The sequence below is a fragment of the Nelusetta ayraudi genome, unplaced genomic scaffold, assembly GCF_046127955.1.
Source record: "Nelusetta ayraudi isolate G7.1 ecotype Tasmania unplaced genomic scaffold, CSIRO-AGI_Nayr_v1 ptg000053l, whole genome shotgun sequence".
Taxonomy (NCBI): Eukaryota; Metazoa; Chordata; class Actinopteri; order Tetraodontiformes; family Monacanthidae; genus Nelusetta; species Nelusetta ayraudi.
In genome coordinates, this window is record NW_027466103.1 from 3,201,350 (window position 1) to 3,221,584 (window position 20,235).

The 20,235-nt window shown below is 44.7% G+C and overlaps 1 protein-coding gene across 2 annotated transcripts in view; it reads right to left on the reverse strand.

Moving 5' to 3' along the window:
* Nucleotides 1-820: 820 nt before the first annotated feature.
* wnt7bb (wingless-type MMTV integration site family, member 7Bb) overlaps nt 821-20,235 on the reverse strand; it is a 35,245-nt gene continuing 15,830 nt past the window's right edge. For both annotated transcript variants that reach the window (XM_076038014.1, XM_076038015.1), the window contains exons 3-4: nt 4,528-4,799; nt 821-2,582 (exon numbers count right to left, since the gene is read on the reverse strand). In XM_076038014.1, the coding sequence (XP_075894129.1) occupies nt 2,103-2,582; nt 4,528-4,799 (752 nt within the window). In that variant the 3' untranslated portion in view covers nt 821-2,102. The remainder of the gene's footprint in view (nt 2,583-4,527; nt 4,800-20,235) is intronic.

Below are 20,235 nucleotides of genomic sequence, written 5' to 3' on the forward strand. Positions count from 1 at the left end.
TCCTCCTCTTCTGACCAACCGTTCCTGATCCACGCTCAGAGCAACGTACATTCCAACCGAGATATATAAAGACATTTTATTGTTTATACCAGCGTGGTTTAGATAATCAGAGTAAACTGCTGGCTCTGCACACAACCATTCCCAGATTCATAATCATCTGAATTCTTGTAACTTTTTCCCCTATTAGGCCTCAGTGTGTCACTGTCCTTCCAGACCTCAGTTAATAGCCTGGCAAGTACAATGTTATAACAAATATCCAAACCCCCCAAACATAAAATCCAAATTGTAATAATATGAAGCATTGTGGCAAAATAAGCCAAATCTTTGCTAGAAGCCAAAATCCTCCTATAGCTGTAAATCAACCGACAAAGCGAGTTGGCTTTGTGTTAAAGGACCAGTTCGCTCAACATAAAAAAGAAATAAAGAAAAAAATAAAACACTCATTATCTTCACCCTCATGCCCATGGAAAGTTTTCTGAATTGCTAAACATTTCTGGGCTTGCAAAGTCTTGGATGATGCAGGACAAGCTGTCTATTTTGGTGTTTTTTCCCCTTTATTTTTTTTTGAATGCCTATCTTCATCAGGTCCTTTGCTGTGAAGCACCAAAAAAAGGTTTTGTGGTCAAAACCTCACCTAAACTGGAGTGAGGAGACGGGGAAATGAATGAAACTTCAGCGAGTTCTTTCTGGAACATTCCAATGCAAAAAAAACCCCAAACAAACAAAAATAAAACAGTCGGCCATGGTCAACACAACTGGACGTCTTTCAGCCAGCAGAGGGCAGAGTGCAGGTCGGCTCTTCAGCAATGAACTGCCAAACTGAGTCAAATTGGAGTTTATTTAGTTCTCATATGTTTTATCTGAATAAAAAATATCAGTGCAGCACTTGACAACACATCCAGCAATATATCAGTTCCATGTTTTAAAGACGTGAGAAGGGATCTCTGCAGCTAAAGGTTTGTTTTTTTTGTTGTTGATGTTTTGTTTTGTTTTTTTTGTTTTTTTTTTTACCATGTTGCTGTCTAATAACAAAACTATCAGAAGCATCTGTGTTGATGCATTGACGCTTGGGGGAAATAAAGGATTGCAAAGAAACTAGGCTACAGTAAAAATAGAACAGAGGCGTCGGAATGCCAAACACACCGTAATATTTTTTTTTTTGCCTTGTTGCTGTCGTCAACACACCAGTAGCAATGAAAACCTTTCTCGTTAAGGAAAGAGCAGTTTATCTGGGATTCATTTCTAATAGACACACATCTTCAGTCAGTTTCTATAAAGTTTTTTTTTCCTTTACACTTAGTACAAAAAAAGACATCTCTACCCGTTAGTGCTTCGTTTTAAGATACTATAACATAAATAAACCATTTATTTTTCAGTGTTCAGAACAGACAGTCCCAGTGTGACTGGAAAACAAACAGATTCCACCACCTTCCAGTTGGCAGCAGCGGCTTCCACCAGAGCTCTCCACTCACACAGTCTTTTTGTTTTTTTTTTCGCACTCATGCTTATAAAACGTTCTTCATATCTGCCATCCTCCAGCATCGACGACCCAGCAAATCAGGGAGAGGGTAAGATTTTTTTTTTTTTTTTTTTGGGGGGGTGGGGAGCAGTTCATCATCATCTCAAGAGTGACTTTTGTTTACTAGTGGTAATAAAAAAAAAAAAAACAACAAAAATGCACGACTCCGAAGACTAAGATCTTGACAAAATCTTTCTCTTGTTGGGTGAAGAGAATAAAGTAGAAAAGATGTGTAGAGACGCTGCGACTGACTCCCAGCTGGCCCTCCGCCCTCCGTCGCTCCCCACATCCAATGGTTCCCCGAGTCGTAGGAGTCTGTCCCGGATCCATTAGTCCATCAGCACGTTCACCGTGACGGTCACGGCCAAGGTCAAGTGATTCGGCGGGGGCCGGGAGGGTCGGGGCGGGGGTATTCATCTACAGATACTTAGCATTTACTTTCCGAAAAAAAAAAAAGAAGAAAAAAACGTACATAAGATTCTGCTGTGCAAATTGATGCTGAGAGGAGCCGCTGGGATTCGTTCCCTCCCTCTTTTTGTTTTTTTCCTTTCATTTTTCTTTCCCCTCCGCCACCTCCTCGCGGCTACTTGCAAGTGAACACCTCCGTCCGCTCGCTGCAGGTGTTGCACTTGACAAAGCAGCACCACTGGAACTTGCAGTTGCACTGCCACACCCTGGTGTACTGGTGTGTGTTGTAGCCGCGGCCGCAGCACATGAGGTGGCAGCCGTCACCGTGCGGCGAGGTGCGGTTGCACAGGCGGCCCTGCGTGCCCACGCTGCCCGTGGCTGCGTCCTCCTCGCAGTAGTTGGGTGAGCGCTCGATGTACACCAGGTCCGTGTCCAGGGGCTTGCGGTAACCTTGCATCTGCTTCACCTTGAGATGGGTGGGCTGGCGCAGCCGGCTGGCCCGCACCACCTCCACCTGCACCGCTTGGTTGTACTTGTCCTTAAGCACGTAGCCGATCTCACGGAACTTGGGCAGTGTGGTCCAGCAGGTCTTGGTGGTGCAGGAGCCCGACACGCCGTGGCACTTGCACTCCAGTTTCATCCTCTCCTCCAGGACCTGAATGAGGAGGGTGGGGGTGTGGGGAGGAGGGGGTAAAGGCACATCCAGGTAAAGTCAAAGTGACCATCGTCATAATAATAGAGAAATAAAATAAAATAATAATCATCATCATCATCATCATCATCATCATCATCATCATCATCATCATCGTCTTGCTAACACTCCAGGAAACTTCAGATGAATGTAGTACATTTAGCCCTCTGTTTGCAGTTTCCTGACAATATTTATTTTTACTTTTATTTATTTTATTTTTATTTTTTATTGCCTCATTTCTGTTAATTAATATAATTCTGTAGTCATTGGTGTTGTCTTTTGTTTGGAAGGAGAAAAAGGCCAGGAGACCATCAGGTGGTCTCGGAGGGGGGGATCAAATACCTCAGTCGTCAGTTTTCTTTGTGATATCACAAGGAGCTGAAGTGTGTTTTCTCACACACTCTCACACGAAGAGTGGAGCAAGGAAAATAAGCAGTTTTACACATCATGAGCCCTTTAGCTGTCCACCTTAGTGTCCACTTTAGTGTCCACCTTTTGTTTAAGAAACTTATAAAAGGTTCAGAAACCAAAATTGTTCTGTCTTTATTTTCTCTTCTACAGAGAGAGATCAAGAAAGAGAAAAGGAGAGAGAGAGAGGGAGGAGAGAGAGAGAGAGAGAGAAAGGCCAAACAGGTCTGTTAGAGCTGCGACTCCTCCAACCAAAAGCAGGAATCGTCAACGTGTTTGAAGTGGTTGTATAAGATGTCCAGTCAAGCTTCTTCCACTCCAGCTTCTTCCAGGCATGATGCCTTGTTTCTATCAGTCACTTGCTCTCTCGCCACCTGTGTGCTCACACTTTTGTTACGTTTTTTTTCTTCACTCCATCCATTTTTTTTATTTATTTTTTTTTAGAGACCCACACTCTCTGTGTGACCTTGTCAAAGCCATGGTCAGATTTTCATTCCACCCTGGAAGCAGACTGAGGACCAGGACGACCGAGATGTGTCGTGAGAGGTGTGTATGTCAGAAGCCACCGGGGAGAAAATCCACCAGAGGAAACAAAGCTGCTGCTGCTGCTCGAGAACTTCACTGTTCCCACCAACAGTAGGCTCATGCAGGATGAAACACACCTGCTGATTCAGCGGCTGCTTAATCCGCTTCAGTCGTGAAATGAGCTTTTGATTACAGTTTTCTAGTTTTCTTTTCCTTTCTTTCTTTTTTAATAATGCCAATTTTAAGTCATTACAAAAGATGGGATCAATTTAGAAGCACCTCTTCATCTGCCTGCTCCCATTGAATAACTGACTCTATTGACAGCTGATGAGGATTCTGTCGCAGGGAGACAAAAAACCAAACAAAAAAAACAAACAAAAAACAAACAAAAAACAAAAGGACTAGTTTTACTATCATCATGTACAAGAACAAAACAGTTTTCAATCCAGCAGGGCTACTCGACTGATTTAACGCTTGTCTTTTCCATTCAGACAGTTTCATGTGTGAAGTGGCCAAGAAAAAACACGTCAAACAAACCGAGGAATCAAGCCGTGCTGCTTTAGGAGCTTCAAGAAAGAAATCCCAAAGAAAGATTTGGGCTCTCTGGTCAGCAAAGCAGAAATATATTTACTTTGGTAACATGCACCAATGCTCTTGTACTTTTACACACTTGTGAAGGGTGTGCTATTTTTGTATTTTAAAAAACACAATTTTGTTAATATTATTATTATTATTATTATTATTATTATTATTATTATTATTATTATTATTGTTATTATTTCAGATTGTTTTTGCTGCTCTTGCTGTTCCTGTCGTGACTGTGAATTTTTTTTTGTTGGTCTCGCGTAAGCACAGACACTCCAGCACAAGCCTGTAACAAATAAAGTTCTGCAATCTAGAATCTTGAGTCGATCAGAATCAGTTTTTGACCCCTGATGTTGAGTTGTTGAAGTAGTGCATTTGAGTGCCTTGTTACCTTGCGTCCCGCCTCGTTGTTGTGCAGGTTCATCAAGCGCCGCGGGGTCTTCTTGATCTCACGGGCATCCACGAAGCGACGCGAGAACTCAATGCCGTACTTGATGTCGGCGGAGCAGCCACCCCACTTCCAGCCCTCCTCCTGGTTGTAGTATCCCTGCTTCTCCCGGTCGCAGCCGCATTGGCTCAGGTTGCCCTGGCTGCAGGCCGCTGTGATGGCGTGGGCCACGCCCGCCGCCGTGATGGCATAGGTGAACGCTGCTTCCCGACTGCCTGCCGGGAGGGAGAGGGAGCTCAGTTATAGCGTCGCCTGGTGTCGGAGGGAGAAATAAAGCCAGGTGAGTCGTCGGGAGGCGGGGTGTTCCTCTGAAATAGCAGCTCAGAGTTGTTTAAAGGTTCAGTGTGTAAAATTTGACTTGATTTATGATTTTTATATTGGTAAAATCTTAACATACTGACCATAAATACATTAATAAAAGTGTATACGCGCAGTACAATAAAAGTCATTTGGTTTTTAGACTCTTAGAACGATTCTCTCTCACACACACACACACACACACACACCTATATGTAACGCACAAATATTTAACTTGTATTTTTACATACTACACATACGGATACCTCTTTCCAAGTTTGATCCAATTATGATATCTCGTGATGTCTGGTTTCATTTGGTATTGAAATATTTTAGCAAGTTTTGCTTTTCCTGATGCATGTATACATTATTTTTGGCTGACTCTGTATATTAGAATATAAATAAGGCCCACCAGTGCCATACAGTGGCATAGATACCAAACACGCTGTCAGGCGGCTTCCTTAGAAAATATTCTTTCTTCTTCTTTAAAAGTCTTTGACAACTCAGAGTTGTTTAATTTGGCTTCATTCCACAGCTTAGCGACATGATGCAAGTCAGATTTTGGGACAGACGGCAAGAACCAGCAGCAACATTCGCAGATTAGACTTTTCGTTATTGCAGAGCCCAGCAGGAAGTAGGCGGAGTCACAGCAGCATGGCCAGTGTCACCACTGAGCCGCCAACCTCAAAGACTCGCTGTGCCCCCTCGGAGAGCCTCGAAGCCTCCAGTTCATCAAAGTTGGAGGGTTTATGTTGGACTGCAGGGAGCTGGAAGTACGGAAGGAAACTGGAGATGAGGATATGAGAGTCCTGGGCTGCCTTGGAAATCAAAACTGGGACTTTGCAGCTGGGAGATGACCACGTTCACCAAAGGCCTCCTCTGTTTGAACAAATGGACCAGAGGGGCAGAAAAACATCCCAAAAACATTTCAACAGTCTTCAGCCGTCAGACAAAGAGGCTGCGTTTGAAGAAGCTAACAAAACAGGTGTTCAGTCGGGGTTTGCAGCCACTTCTTCTGGTTGTCTGGTTGCTAACTACTACTACTACTACTACTACTAATCATAATAATAATCATCATAATAATCATAATAATAATAATAATAATAATAATAATAATAATAATAATAATAATAATAATAATAATAATGATAATATGTTGATGTTAAGTGTGCTGATGTTGTCCAAGGCTTCAGACACCTGGACACTCGCTACCATCTCGCTGGGTTCTGAAAAGTGAGGGCTTCTGGTCGTCGTTCCTCAACTCATCCCTTGACAAACGACACAAAAGCACTGAACGTCTCCTCCATCATCCTGTTTAGCCCCTCCAATCCCCAACCCCTCTGTCAACCTCTGTCGCATGCACCTTTACAGGAATGTGGTCACAGTTCCGACTGCAGAGTCATTGAGAGCCGGCCGGCAGGAGCACAGCAGTGTCGGAATTCCAGCGTAAGGAGCCGTGAAGGTGCTGTCCAAAGTGCTGAACTACTCCAGCAGACCACCTTCTGCTGCTGCCACTGCCCAGCAGGCTGCTGCTGCCCAGGCGCAGCGGAAGGTCTGCAGGTCAGAGAAGACTCTGACTGGTACAACATCTACAACTCTCGCCTGCACTTTGTCATCAGAACTCTCAGCGTTTCCATTTGAAGTAAAGTTCTCTGACCTGACCTGACTGGTTAAAATAAGACTGGGTTCACTCTAAAAGTCTGGAACATCTACAGATTGCTTTAAACTTTTCAATTTTAGTTGATTGTAGCACAATGTACCAATTAAAAATTCCATGAGAAACATGCCAGATGATTAATTGGAAATCAATTGCAAAGGCAGCCAACTACTGAATGAACTGATAAAAATAAGATAAAACAGGAGAACAAAAGCCAGATAAAAATAAAATGTTTTTTTTTGAAAAATGACAACAGTCCCAATAGCTTGGTCAAATTTCAAACAACTACGATGCATTGCTGCCTCTGTCAAAATGGCCCAATGTGGTCCGTTGGTCTAATGGTTTAAAAAGCCTCCTCGGCTCTGAAACTGGCTGGAGGGCTTTTACAAGCCGGCTCTCCCGTCAACTGGCAGTAATCTGGATGGGTGAGAGGCAGAAACAAGGCGGAGCACTGGCGAGAGTTTTGCAAGTCTGTAAATGTGTGTTGTGTAATATACTCAGTTGCACTTTTGCTGGAATTCTCGTTGCTTTTGCCTGAATGCTTTCAAGGAAACAGGCCCACTGGATCAGTTGCAGAAGAGCTGAATTTGGTTATGGACCGTTGAGAATCACACACATCATCTAAAAGTGATGAAGAAAAAATTGGTGACATCTCTCTGTTTGTTGAGTTTTTATCCTAAAATGGCAAGATATGGAAAGTGGTCACAGCAATAGAATATTTATCAAATGTGTGAAGACGTCATTGGGAGTAATTGCTCTTTTCAAATGACATATTTTGATGTTTGTATTTAAAAAATATGCCGAAGCTTTTAGACTTTGCCTGCTGAGCCTCAGCAAGACCATTTCCAATAAACCAGCGCAAATGCACTTTCCACTTGTTTACGTCTGTCAACTTACAAATCCGACCATATTTTTCTTACGAATTCAGCTGCTGTATCTTAATTACCTCTAAATAAACATCTTTATTGGCCATTTGAAAGAGTTTTAATCCAATTTCCTCCTATTTACTCAGAGGATCACCGTGACGTCTCCCAGAGGGATTTATTTTCTTTGCCCTTGCACTTCTTGGAGATGTTTTCTTTCAGAGTCACTGTTCATTTCCTACGCTGCCGCTGACACTGCTGAGTTAATACTGCAGACACACGTTTGCCTGAACCGCTGGCCTCTGGTGTTCAGCAGTGGAGCTGTACCCCCGCCGGCTCTGTGGCCATTTGACCTTCCCAAGCATGGATGTACAAATTCAAAATTCACCATCCACTGTCAGTGGAGGTTTCGTCAAAATGCTCAGGAGCAGAAGTTAACGACCACGTTCCAAAAATGGGACAGTATAGCTCTGTAAAAACGCATTCATGGAGGAGCTGATGATGATGAGGATGAGGATGACGATCTGGCTATCTATCTACACAAGTCTCTGCCATGGAGTGTTAAATGCATTACTTTCCTTTGTACAGATCAGTCAACTCAGCAGCCTGTTAAATCCATATTTTACTTAGAAAGTATAAACTTGCTTCCGATGAAAAAGCAGAAAGAATCAAAGGCTTTCCACATTTAAGAAGAGGACACAAAGAAAGACAGGGCTTTGTTGCCCCCAAATTTCTTTTCAGTGTCAAAAGCGACTTTGTGCCGAACAAACTAAAACAACAGGAACCCTGAATAAAAAAAACAAACAAACAAAGAAAAAGCCCAACAGTGCTGAATTTATCGAGTGACATTTTTGTACAAAACAATTTGAGAGCCACAGAAAAAAAGGAAGGAAGATCCAGCTCTGCCTGCGGAAACCTTGCGGTCGCTACAAATGTGGGGGAGAAAAAGCACCAGCAGCAGTAGTAACAGCAGCAACAGCAGTAACCTCCAGGAGAAACCTCCCTGGTGTTGTCTTAGTGGCTGCCAGTGGAAAATTGGAGTGACCAGAAAAACCTCAATGAACTTGGAAACATCCAAGAGAAGAAGAATTGGTGGTGGTGGAGGAGGGGGTAAAGGGATGGAGTGGGGAGGAAAAGGAGGGCAATATTAAACCAGATGTCTAATGGAGTTTTGTGGCAAGTGTCTGGCTGGGCAGAGGACGGAGTGGAGTCCTGACAGAGCAGGTCGACGCTCTGTCAGGACCAGGTCTGGTTCTGGTGAGAGAGTGAAAGAGCGAGGGAGTGAGAGAGTGAGGGAGTGTGAGGGAAAGGGGCTAAATGCCGATCGATTGAGAGTTGTCCCGCGTTCAAGACACACAGGGGCAGAACCTCAAAGAAGGGCGCACAGCGGTAAAATGCGGCGCGTTTTGCGCCACAGATGCAAACACTGGGACAAAAATGCGGCACCTGAAACAGGTGCGAATGTTGCGGTCTGGCAACCTGAGAGCAGTTTGCGCCAAAGGTTGTTCGCGAGTGCCTGTGTTTGGTTTGTGTTCATGGATGCACGGAAAAGAAAACAAAAATTTTCAGATCGTGAGTCGGCTGCCCTCACTGCTGAAGCAAGTAGACATGCAACAAGACTACAGCAAAAAAATAAAAATAAATAAATAAATAAAAATCCCAGTGAAAGAAAGAAATTATGGGAAAGTATTTCACTGGCAGTCAGTGCCAAACAGCAAAACTCTGCTGCAATAAACACGATCCTGTGCACGCCTGGCATTACGATGCCTCCTCCGTCTCACCAAGACTGCTGCCATAATGGAAAGAAAGCCAAGACGCTTTAGTCATTATATAATCAAGACAATCACCAACACCTGAGTACCATTTGTATTTTTCATAGCATATTTAAAATATTGGCATATATACTGCAGTCTATGCCTATCTATAAGATTTCGGGGAGCCATTTATATATTTCAGGCTTTTCAGGGAGGAAAGTTTCACTCAGAAGCCAGAAACACTCTGACAGACAGAAGCTGCGCCTGGTTTTGGCTGGCGGTGTTTGCGTCTGTCAAACTGCGTGCGGACACGAGCGCAAACTCTTTCTGGATCTGCCGCTGTTTGAATGAGGCATATTTGCATTGAAGGGGGTGTGTCCTTTTGCGCGTAATGACTCATTTAAATACATTCAAATGAGTCTGCCGCAGCCTTGCCGCTACCTGCGCCTTGGCGCATTTTCCGACGATTTTCACGTTTGTGTCCTCTACGTGGATCGGAATCACAGTTTTTGGCACTATTTACATGGATTTTCTGGCGCAAAAGCCACGCAATCGCTTTGTGGATCTGGCCCACAGTGTCAACCCCCTAGTTTTAGTGGGAAAGGGGCTAGTGATGCTTGACCTTCACATTAAAATGACTGCAGAGCTTTGAACACAGCTGAGATGCCATCGTGCCTTTGGAGCGTCTGCAGAATAACAGGAGTGACAGAGAAAAAAAGACCCTCGTCACCGGGACGGGACTCCTTCGAGGAGCCATCACCATGTTTGAAGAAGCATCACCGTGCAAACATCTGTCTCTGGATCTGTGAGCAACATCGTCGCCACAGTTTGGTTCTTATACCTCAAACTTTCTGATCATGAGCAGAATCCAAAGTGAAACTTCCTGCCGAATAAAACCAGCAGGAGCCACAGCGAGCGGCCGGTGGCGACTCATCGGGACAGACAGCAGTAAGAGCAGCCAATAAGGGGAAAGAGAGGGCAGAGCAGATGAGGGAGGGCTGTAAGGCTGTAAGAACATTGGTCAGAATCTTTCCGAGTGAGAGGAGCACACACACACACACACACACACGCACACACACACACACACACACACACACACACACGCACGCACGCACGCACGCACGCACGCACGCACGCACTCACCCACCCACCCACCCACCCACCCACACACACACACACACACACACACACACAGAACCTAACAGTGCTGCTGAATGACCTCTACACAGGAGAAGCCTGTTGATGGAGCAGTGAAGGGGAAAGCTTTTTAAAGCCCCCCCCAATCTCCGCAACCCCACTCCTCACCCTCTCCTTCCTCATCCTGGACATGATGCACTCACACCCCTGGGGACACAGGACGATTGGGTTGTATAAGAATTACATCTCGAAAAATGACACAAAAATAACACAAACACAACTCGCACACACACACACACACACACACACACACACACACACACACACACACACACACACACAACTGAACATGGGAGTTTTCAGGCCTGGTGTCCATGAAGCAGCACAGGGATGTCAAGTCACCGTCGGCAGTGGACAGAGAGAGAAGTGTTACCTGCTGGTGGCCACAAGCTCTTCCACTAGTGGTGGAGGTGGAGGTGGTAGTAGACTGACTCACTGACTCGCTCTGTCCTACTGTTTTCTCTCTTTATGTAACATTGCTATAGGCATGATAGCAGAAAAATGACACATGAAGAGTGTGTAATATTTTTTTTAGCAGCAGTGGGCTGGGCGTTCCTCAGTGGAGCCAGAGAGGTGACCTGCTCGCTGTGGGTCCCGATGTTTGACTGACTTGATAAGGGACTTTGGGAAGGTGAATCTAAAACAATCATGAAAGTATTTCACGTTACCAGCATTAGACGCTGAGAAGCTGGCTAAGCTGCCTCCCAGGCACAGAAAATTGGGCTGACAGACAGCATCTCTGATGCATCACCACCACAACCCCACCCCTTCCGAGGTGGAGACAGTTTTTAGAGTGAATACCATGACTTGCTAAAACAGGCACAAATCCTTCCCAGCCTTTCATCCTAATAATGAGGCCCAATCAGGACCTCACCTGCTCCCGTCTGGAGAACCAAGCGCTGCATTACGCTCACACACACACACGCACACACACACACACACACACACACACACACACACACACACACACACACACACACACACACCGTATAATCGCAGAGTTCATTTGAGGACTGTGTTGAGGATTTTCCTTCATTTGGATCCTATTTGACTCTGTGTTTCATCTTCAATGGAAACATATTTACTGAGATATTTGCGGTGTATCGGCTCGGCGTGGTACCGCTAAATATATCATTATCATTATCACTGTAATCAGCCAGTCGACCGCCACGCTGATAACATGTTTCCCCTGGAATTACAAAGGAAAACTGTCTTTGATTTCTTTTTTCTTTTGATTTCATTCTTCCAAAATGTTGTTTTCCATCATTAAAAAAAAAAAAAAAACATCACCCCCCCTATACACTCCCTGTGCCCTCCTGACCTGCAGGGACCCAAGCAGCAGCGGTGTGATTGTTGGCTGATGTCGTGTCCAGGCGGCTGCTGCTGTGGACATTGTGGGATTGTGTGAGACAAAGACACACTGAGATCACAGTTGATCCTCTCGCATCCTGTTTCCTCCTGCGTCTAGCAGCTCCGTAGACACACACAAATCCCCCGATAAAACACAGAGACAAACACACACACAGAGGCGTGAGGGCCACAGCCCGGGACGACCCGGTGGCTACGTCAGCAGACAGACAGTGGGTGGACGGAGGGGACGGAATGGAGGGCATGAAGGGGACGGATGGGATGGAGAAGACAGAGGAGACGGGACAAATTAGAAAAAGGGGATGGAGAGGACGGACAGGACAGAGGGGACGGGATGCAATGGGACGGAGGGGATGGAGGGGACAGAGGGGATTGGACGGAGGGGACGGAGAGGACTGACAGGGCAGAGGGGATGGGATGGGATGGGACAGAGGGGACAGAGGGAATGAGAGGGGACAGAGGTGATGAATGGGATGGAATGGACAGGACGTAGGGGACGAGACAGAGGGGCGGAGGGGACGGGGTGGAAGGAATGGAGGGGATGGATGGGACGGAGGAGACGGAGGGGATAGAGGGTTTGGGGGGTATGAGATGATCCTTTGCTGAGCGGTGATGACCACGGCCCACACCGCCTACAACAACAAGACGTCAGCACCTCCTATCTGATCTCTCTCTCACACACACACATACACACACACACACACACACACACACACACACACACACACACACACACACACACACACATTGTACTTGGATCAAGCCGGATCACTGTCACCCACATGACGATGACATGATGCAAAAACCCAAAATGGGGCCTTTTAGCCGACACTGTTCCACAGTAGCACCACTCATCACTGCCACACTGTCAATCATTCTCCTGGAGGCCTCGAACGCATCACCGCCAGGTGTGCAGCTTCACCTGGCAGCTTGGCCCTGCAAGTGGGAGCTGCTGCACAAGTTGAGGGGAACTCTCACTTTGTCCCACAGCATCTCAACATTTTCTTCGGTCAATAGAATCTGATGCTGTCATGTTCTGTTGTTTGTTGTTTGGGTTTTATTTTGATAGTCTCGTCTACTTGTGTTTTCGAGTGCTTTACTTCCTGGTCTTGTTTTCCCAATTGAGGGTCTGCATCCTTCGAAGCATGCATTTGAAGGAAGTTGCGTCATAGCACTGCGCAAAGGCTTGTCCCAATTCCCCAAAATCCGAAGGACGCTCCAAATGTGCCCTCGAAATGCACCCTACTTTTAGCCGAATCGAAGGAATGCGTGCTGCTGCAAAGCATCCTGGGATCCTGGGAAGTCAGCTGAAATTAGCGGCATGTACTGGCAAAGACACAACATATACATTTATTCATTCATTCATTCATTCATTTTCCATACCCGCTTCTTCCCGAGCTCAGGGTCACGGGGGTCTGCTGGAGCCTATCCGAGTTGTCTTAGGGTGAAGGCAGGGTGACACCCTGGACAAGTCAACACTTCATCGCAGGGCCACATAGAGACAAACAACCATTCACACTCACATGCACACCTATGGACAATATAAAGTGTTCAATTGACCTCATGTGCATGTTTTTGGATTCTGGGAGAACACAGGGAGAACATGCAAACTCCACACAGAAAGGTTCCAGGCCCGGAATCGAACCGACGACCTTCTTCCTGTGAGGCGGCAGCGTTTAACTACTGCGCCAATGTGTCTCCCCGTATAAATTTAAGTATTGAAATTTCACATAAAACATGACGTTTTTACCGGAGGGTTTTTACTTATTTGAACATCCAACGCCATCATTGGATGGCGAACCAATGGTTAGCTTGATGCTATAAAAACGTCACTTCCGGGATTGACCAGCAGTAGGGAACGGCGGTGTCGCAACCAGGAAATACGCCAAAGGCTAGACTGTCCCATGTGGTTACCGGGGTGGCGGGTTTGGGTTCGTCCTTCTCGGCCGGGTCCTTCGAAGGACCCGCCTTCCGACAGAAGACGCTTCCTTCGAAGGATGCAGACCCTGAATTGAGACACAGCCAGTGTCTCGTTGTCAGTCCTACCATTGATGGTTTTCATCAATGTTCCCCTGCCCTTCATGGTTCTCGCCTGTGTTCCCCTGCCCTTGTGTAAAAATAGTCTTGGTCTCCCTTTGTCTTTGTCAGATCATTGTTGTCATGTTCTGTCTATTTCTTGTTTAATTTTGAAATCTCTTTATTCTGTTGTCAGTGTCCTTAGCTTTACTTCCTGTGTTTATTTCTTGACGTCTGTCACCTGTGTCTCGTTGTCAGCCCTGCCCTTGATTGTTCTCATCTGTGTACCTCTGCCCCAATGCATAAATAGTCCTTGGCTGTGTCTCAATTAGAATACAGCTACCTAATAACTATAGTCCAACTATAGTCCTAAAACTCACTAATCTTTCTCTTCCCTGTTTGTTGTTGTTGTCGCACTGCTCTGCGCTTTCGTGACGTCTGCGTCAGGGCGCACACATGTTACGTAACATTTGCATTTACCTAATGTATCAACATTCGATCATTGAGACCATTTCCACATGAATGGATTTATTTTCAGCCTGTTAAGAATAAATATTTCACCATTTGTATAAAATAAATACTAAAAAAAAAAAATTGACCAGTGAACGTGCAAATGTTTGACTGGGGTAAAATTTTCTTCATTTTTATTGTATAGTCGTAAACATTATATTTAATTGGTTTTATGTTTGTTCAATTTGACCTGATTCATTGACATTTTTAAAATTGATAAGAAGTTTGTGGTTTGATTATATCTGTGCTTTTAATTATTTTTACAATACAATATTGCCTTTGCTAGTCAGAGTGGTTTTACATAGATATCTGTCTGAAAGAAACAGTCCAACACACATGTCAGGAAACTATCCCTCCATGATGTCACAAAGGTCAGCGAATAAGTGTGCAGGAGGCTGTGAACAGAGGGACAAAAAGCTCACGGGTTATTGTGCGAGAAGTCCATGTGAGAAAGAAGATTAAGTGAGTGAAAAAAAAAAAGTTTGTTCTTCAAATTTTTTTCTTCAAACCATTGAGCCTGTTTGCTCTGCAGGACCTGCTGTTTGACTTCCAGTTGATTTTTAACTCTCATGTCTGTTGTTTTGAAGACCACGGTGTGATTCACCAGCAGTTTGTGAAGAAAAAAGTCGCCAGCCAGCTCAGAATTTGCACTTCAACTTGTATTTTCTCTTAGTTTGTCAAAATGAAAAATGCAGGTCGACTGGAACCACATGGCTGGATAGTTTCTTTCTTTTCCCTTTTTCTTTTCTTTTTCTTTGGATGTTCATTATTAGCCTCAGGATGAACCGGGCAGTTGTACTCGCACGCCGAAGGGATTCATTTCACCGCAGCTGACCGTCTGCTGATTCCGAGAAGGGGAAGGACGTCTGGAAATGCATTTAAAATCCACAAGTATTTTGTGTTCCTCAAACCTCACAGCAGTGAGTCGCTTCAGAGGAGAAATCTTAAGTATGTTTGAAAAGGAAAAAAAAAATGGATGACAGGATTCTTTCTGCCTTCATCTTTCTTGAGTGAGCTCTCAGCGTGGCTCATTCCCACAAGCTTCCCTCCTTCCTCTCCTACTAGCGGAGGCTCACTGTCAGTCGCTGCATCTGAAACCAACAGATCACTGCGGTTCTCAAATGGCTAAGGTGAGTCCGCAGCAGGTCCTCACACGTCCTTAAGGTATCAGCTCCATGACGCACAGCCAATTTTGAAGGTCCTACTTAAAATCGAGAAATGGAAAAGAAAGAGACCAGAGTTGGTGTTGAGGCCACAAAAGCTGACTAATGACATCAGCTGGCGGCGACCTACTGCTTCTGCTCCAACAAGTAAACTACACCCATCTACGATCACCTACGCTCAACTAAGATCACCTCCAATCAACTACGCTCAGGTGTGTTTCAGTGAACCTGCTGACTTCACAAATCTCCCTGTGTGACTGTCTGCCTGCCCGCATGTCTGTGACTGTCTATTCCTATACTGTGCTCATGCACTTTACGTCAGTGTTGTGTTGTTTTTATACCTATCTATCTACCTAGACAGTGATTTGGCTCGTGAAGCCTCACCGTCTTGGCAGGTTGCTCTGGGACCTCCGAGGGATGGAATAATTCAGAATAATTCGGAACGATTCAGAATAATTTGAATCCAAACACACTGTTTGCTTTCGCCATCATATTTTGTTTTGCAGACACGTCCTGTTGAGTTTGCCGTCGACTGAAATGTGTCCTGCAGAAAGAGACAGACGGACTTAATGGAAAAATTGAGGCTCGCCGGAGGGGAGAGTGAGCGAGCTGCGTGTTAGCCGCAAGGCAAAACAGTTGTTTTCTTGCAATTTCTTTTCTTTTTTCTTCTTAGATGAATGCCTTATTGTGTGAAATGGAGACAAATAAAACAATGTTTTGCGGTGGTTCCACCTCAGCGCGCTAATCTCCAAACAACCCGCCAGTCGCAATCCTGTGTGGTGCTGGGTGGAGAGATGACACGGCTGCGTTGCCACCGAGAATCCTGTCAGGTAAAGTCCTATCTGCGCAGGTGCCTACGGTGGCCGGGAAGTGTGAAACAACCACAAAAGGGAAAAGAACCGCAAAAAAACGCCAATCGGAAAACACAACACATCCACCAAAACTGAAGTGCTACCTTTGCCCCGGAAACTAAACATGCTCTCCCGTCTATGCTGCCGGTGTCGTGCCAAGGCAGTTATCCCCTATGGTTATCCCCCGATAGAATGTGTATCCCCTGGTCGTTTATTAGTTTAATCAACGAAGCCATGCTACAGACAAATTAGGCATTTATTAAGAATGTTTTTATTCTGCTCAATCCGACGTGTTGTTGAAGTGCATATTAGTTTTTTCCAATGACGTTACGCTACGGACACATTAGACCAGTGGTCTCCAAACTTTTTTAGCAATGGGCCACATGACGGAACGGCATCATGTCGGCGGGCCGGTTCATTGACGGGGGGGGGGGGCTGGTTGGAAATAGCGCTAATGTCTTTGTTGAGCGGGAGCGTGCTATCATTGTCGCAAAGTTACGTGGCGGGGGGGCGGGGGGATTATGACTGCCTTCACGCGGGCCGGACAGGGACACGCAGCGGGCCGGATGTGGCCCGCGGGCCGTAGTTTGGTGACCCTTGCATTAGACAGTTATCAAGAATGTTTTTATTCCGCTGTCCTCTACGCAGTGTCGAAGATTATATTAGGCTATTCAGTGCACTGCATTGGCAATGTCGTGTGTATTTCCTCCTATGATATGACAATGTTGTATCACGTAGGCTAGACGACTATTTACACTGTGAAATCACCATCAAAATTATTGTTGTAAATGGTTCTCAATTTCCTCTCCAAAATTAATCATAAAAATTTCATCATATACTGTTTTGTATTTATTGTGTTTTTCACTGCACAAAAACATACAGGTACTTAGACCAGGTCATGTCTAGTCACACTGGTGAATATGGAGAAGATTCTTCTCTGCTACATGAAGTTACAAGGGGGGTACTTAATATATCAGACTGTACGGAAGGGCTGCCATAAATTGTATCCCCCAACAGTCTGATATAATAAGTATCCCCCCTGCAACTGTAACAGTGAACTGAATAGCCTAATATAATCTTCGACACCACGTAGGGGACAGCGGAATAAAAACATTCTCAATAAATGTCTAATTTGTCCGTAGCGTGGCGTCGTTGATTAAACTAATCAAACGACCAGGGGATACAAATTACAGCATAGACGGGAGATCATGTTTAGTTTCCTGGGCAAAGGTATCACTTCCGTTTTGGTTGATGTGTTGTGTTTTCTGATTCGCGGTTGTGTTTTCTGATTTGCGGTTGTTTTCTCTTTTGCAGTGGTGTTTTGCACTTCCTGGCCACCGTAGGTGCCACCTCAGTTCTACTGCAATGAGCCAGCGAAACAGCCAGAGCCAGCGAGAGGAGAGAAGGCCTCACTCATTTCACAAGGGTGACAAACGCGCTGGGAAGTCAAGCAGAGGGGGGAGGGTTCTTTGATGCTGAGTTTGACTGCTGAAAGGTGTCGCTTCGCTGGGGGTCAAGGGGTAAAGAAAGGTGTTGCTGTGAAGCTACACATAAAACAAACAAACTCTAAACACAGTGGGGGGCACATACATACATACATACATACATACATACATACATACATACACACATACACACATACATGCATACATATATATGTTTCAATCTTTTCCATTTTAATATAATTACTTAATATAATTAACTATTTTGGATTTTTCTTTTTTCTTTTTTTTTTTCCCGGTGGGGCGGGGGGTGTCAGATGTGTGATGAACAGAACTTGTTGCCGCGTGATTTTCGTTATAGATTTCAACCAATGCATTCCTTGGAGAGCGCAGTGAGGCACACGTTGTGTATGGATTGTTTGTTGCTATATTGGAGATGTTTATGATGCACTGTGAAATATTTATCGTAACTGTTGTTTGTATGTATGTGTTTAAAATAGCTTCACGGTGCTGTAAATACTACCGAGATTAATAAAGGACCTTACGCATCAGTCGACTCTCACAAATCGTCACTCCAAGGGCTGCTACAGTGAAACTCGAGGCTACACCTGGAGCTTCTGCTGTGCCGTCGCACTGCTTTCGGCAGAGTCTGCGAGCCTGTCTCCTGTCTCGACGCAGATTCAGGGAGGATCGGACAGAGGTTACAGGTGCTGTGAGACAGCGGGAATCGATTTCCTAATGAAAAGAACTCTTCACCTGATTGTTCTAAAACAAATCGATTTGCTGCATTTCATGTTTAAACGGGTTGTGTCATGTTTTGATGAAATGTTTATGAAGAAAAGTTTGGGGTAAAAGTTTCATTTGAAACTTAAATAGGAGAGACAGTTAAGTTCTCTCTCTGAGAGTTGACCTAATCATTCCCAGCTGTTAAAAATATTTAGATTTCTTTCTTTTTTTTGTTATTACATTCTTTGGAAATTGACAGTGAGATTGAATGGACATTGTATGGCATTTTTATATTAAACAATTTTTAATCCATGTAATGTAAATTCAGTTGAGCATAAAATGGATGAGGCGCCACCATCAGGAGAGTTCACAGAGGCCTTAGATCTTAAGGAGAGCTCATTGGACAAAGGGAAAGAAAACAGTCAACAGGGCCCTCTAAGCAGATCTGTGTGCAAACTGCAGTTTACAGAGAAGGGGAAACAATTGCGGGATGAAACAGCTAAAAAGCAACTAAAGGCCTTTCTCAAGTCTTGTCATTCATGGAAGGAAACAGCCAGAGATAGAAAATGGACTCCTGTTCCACACACACAACAGAAATATGCGATCTTGTAAGCAAACGACTGGAAGTAGATCCAGATAAAGGGACTTTCAAAGCTGAAGTTGAAAAGGAGAGAGTGCGAATGACTTTAAATCGTGATGACTGTTTCAGTTTTTGGTGGCTCGAACTATACTTTGTAAGTTTGGGAATGACTAGAAACTGCACGAGTCACAAATGATGGCTCAAATAAAGCAAATGCAGGCCAAAGTTGATATAGAATTAGAAGAGGAGAGAGCACAAATGGATGTTAATGCGGCTGCAGCTCGTGTCAGAGTATACAGTCAAATGGAAGGCAATATAGATGCGGAATATGACAGTTTCTGCGGCCAGAATGGCGCGAGCTATAATTGCAAATAGACAATGCCCCACAGCCGTCCCATCACCTCCACTGCAAGACTTTTCCCAGAGCTCAACAGCCAATTCAGCAGAAGCGATTGCAAGTTCTCTCACTTTGAATCGTCTGTTTGCCGATGATCCATTAAAGTTTGTAGGTTTTAAGATGTCATTCACAACGCTTATTGATGAATGAGCTATCTTTGCCAGTGAAAAAATGTTGTATTTGAAAAGTTACCTGACACGAGATGCACGCAAGGCCGTAGAAGGCTTCTTTTACCGGAGTTCTAAAGATGCTTACGAAAGTGGTTGGTCTGTTTTGAAGGACAGATATGGCAATCCATTCATCGTTCAGAAGGTGGCCAGGGATTGGTCCAAATGATTTCCTTGCACTCAGAGACTTTGCTGACTTCTTACAAAGCTGCGCAAAAGCCATGCCACATGTCAAAGGTCTGTCTATCTTAAATGATAGTGAAGAAAATCATAAGTTCTAAAAAAAGTTACCAGACTGAATGGTTTTATTCCAGGCCGCCACTCATTTGCGAACATCCATGGATTAAACTCCTGTATACTTTGCCCAGAGCTTCTGTAACCACTAATGGTAAGCGCTCAAAATACTTTCAGTTATTAAGAGGCACCCGTCAGGGCTGCCCAATCAGTCCATTGCTATTTGCCTTAGCATTAGAGCCCTTGTCTTTAACACTCCAAATATCACCAGCGATTGATGGAATCTATAGGAGGGGGAGGGAGCATAGATTATCTCTTTATGCAGATGATTTATTATTGTATGTGTCTGATCCTGTCTCGTGTTATCCTGTCAATGACTTGGCACTTCAAATAAAGGATGGTATTCTGCCGTTCAAATTGGCTAGGAAT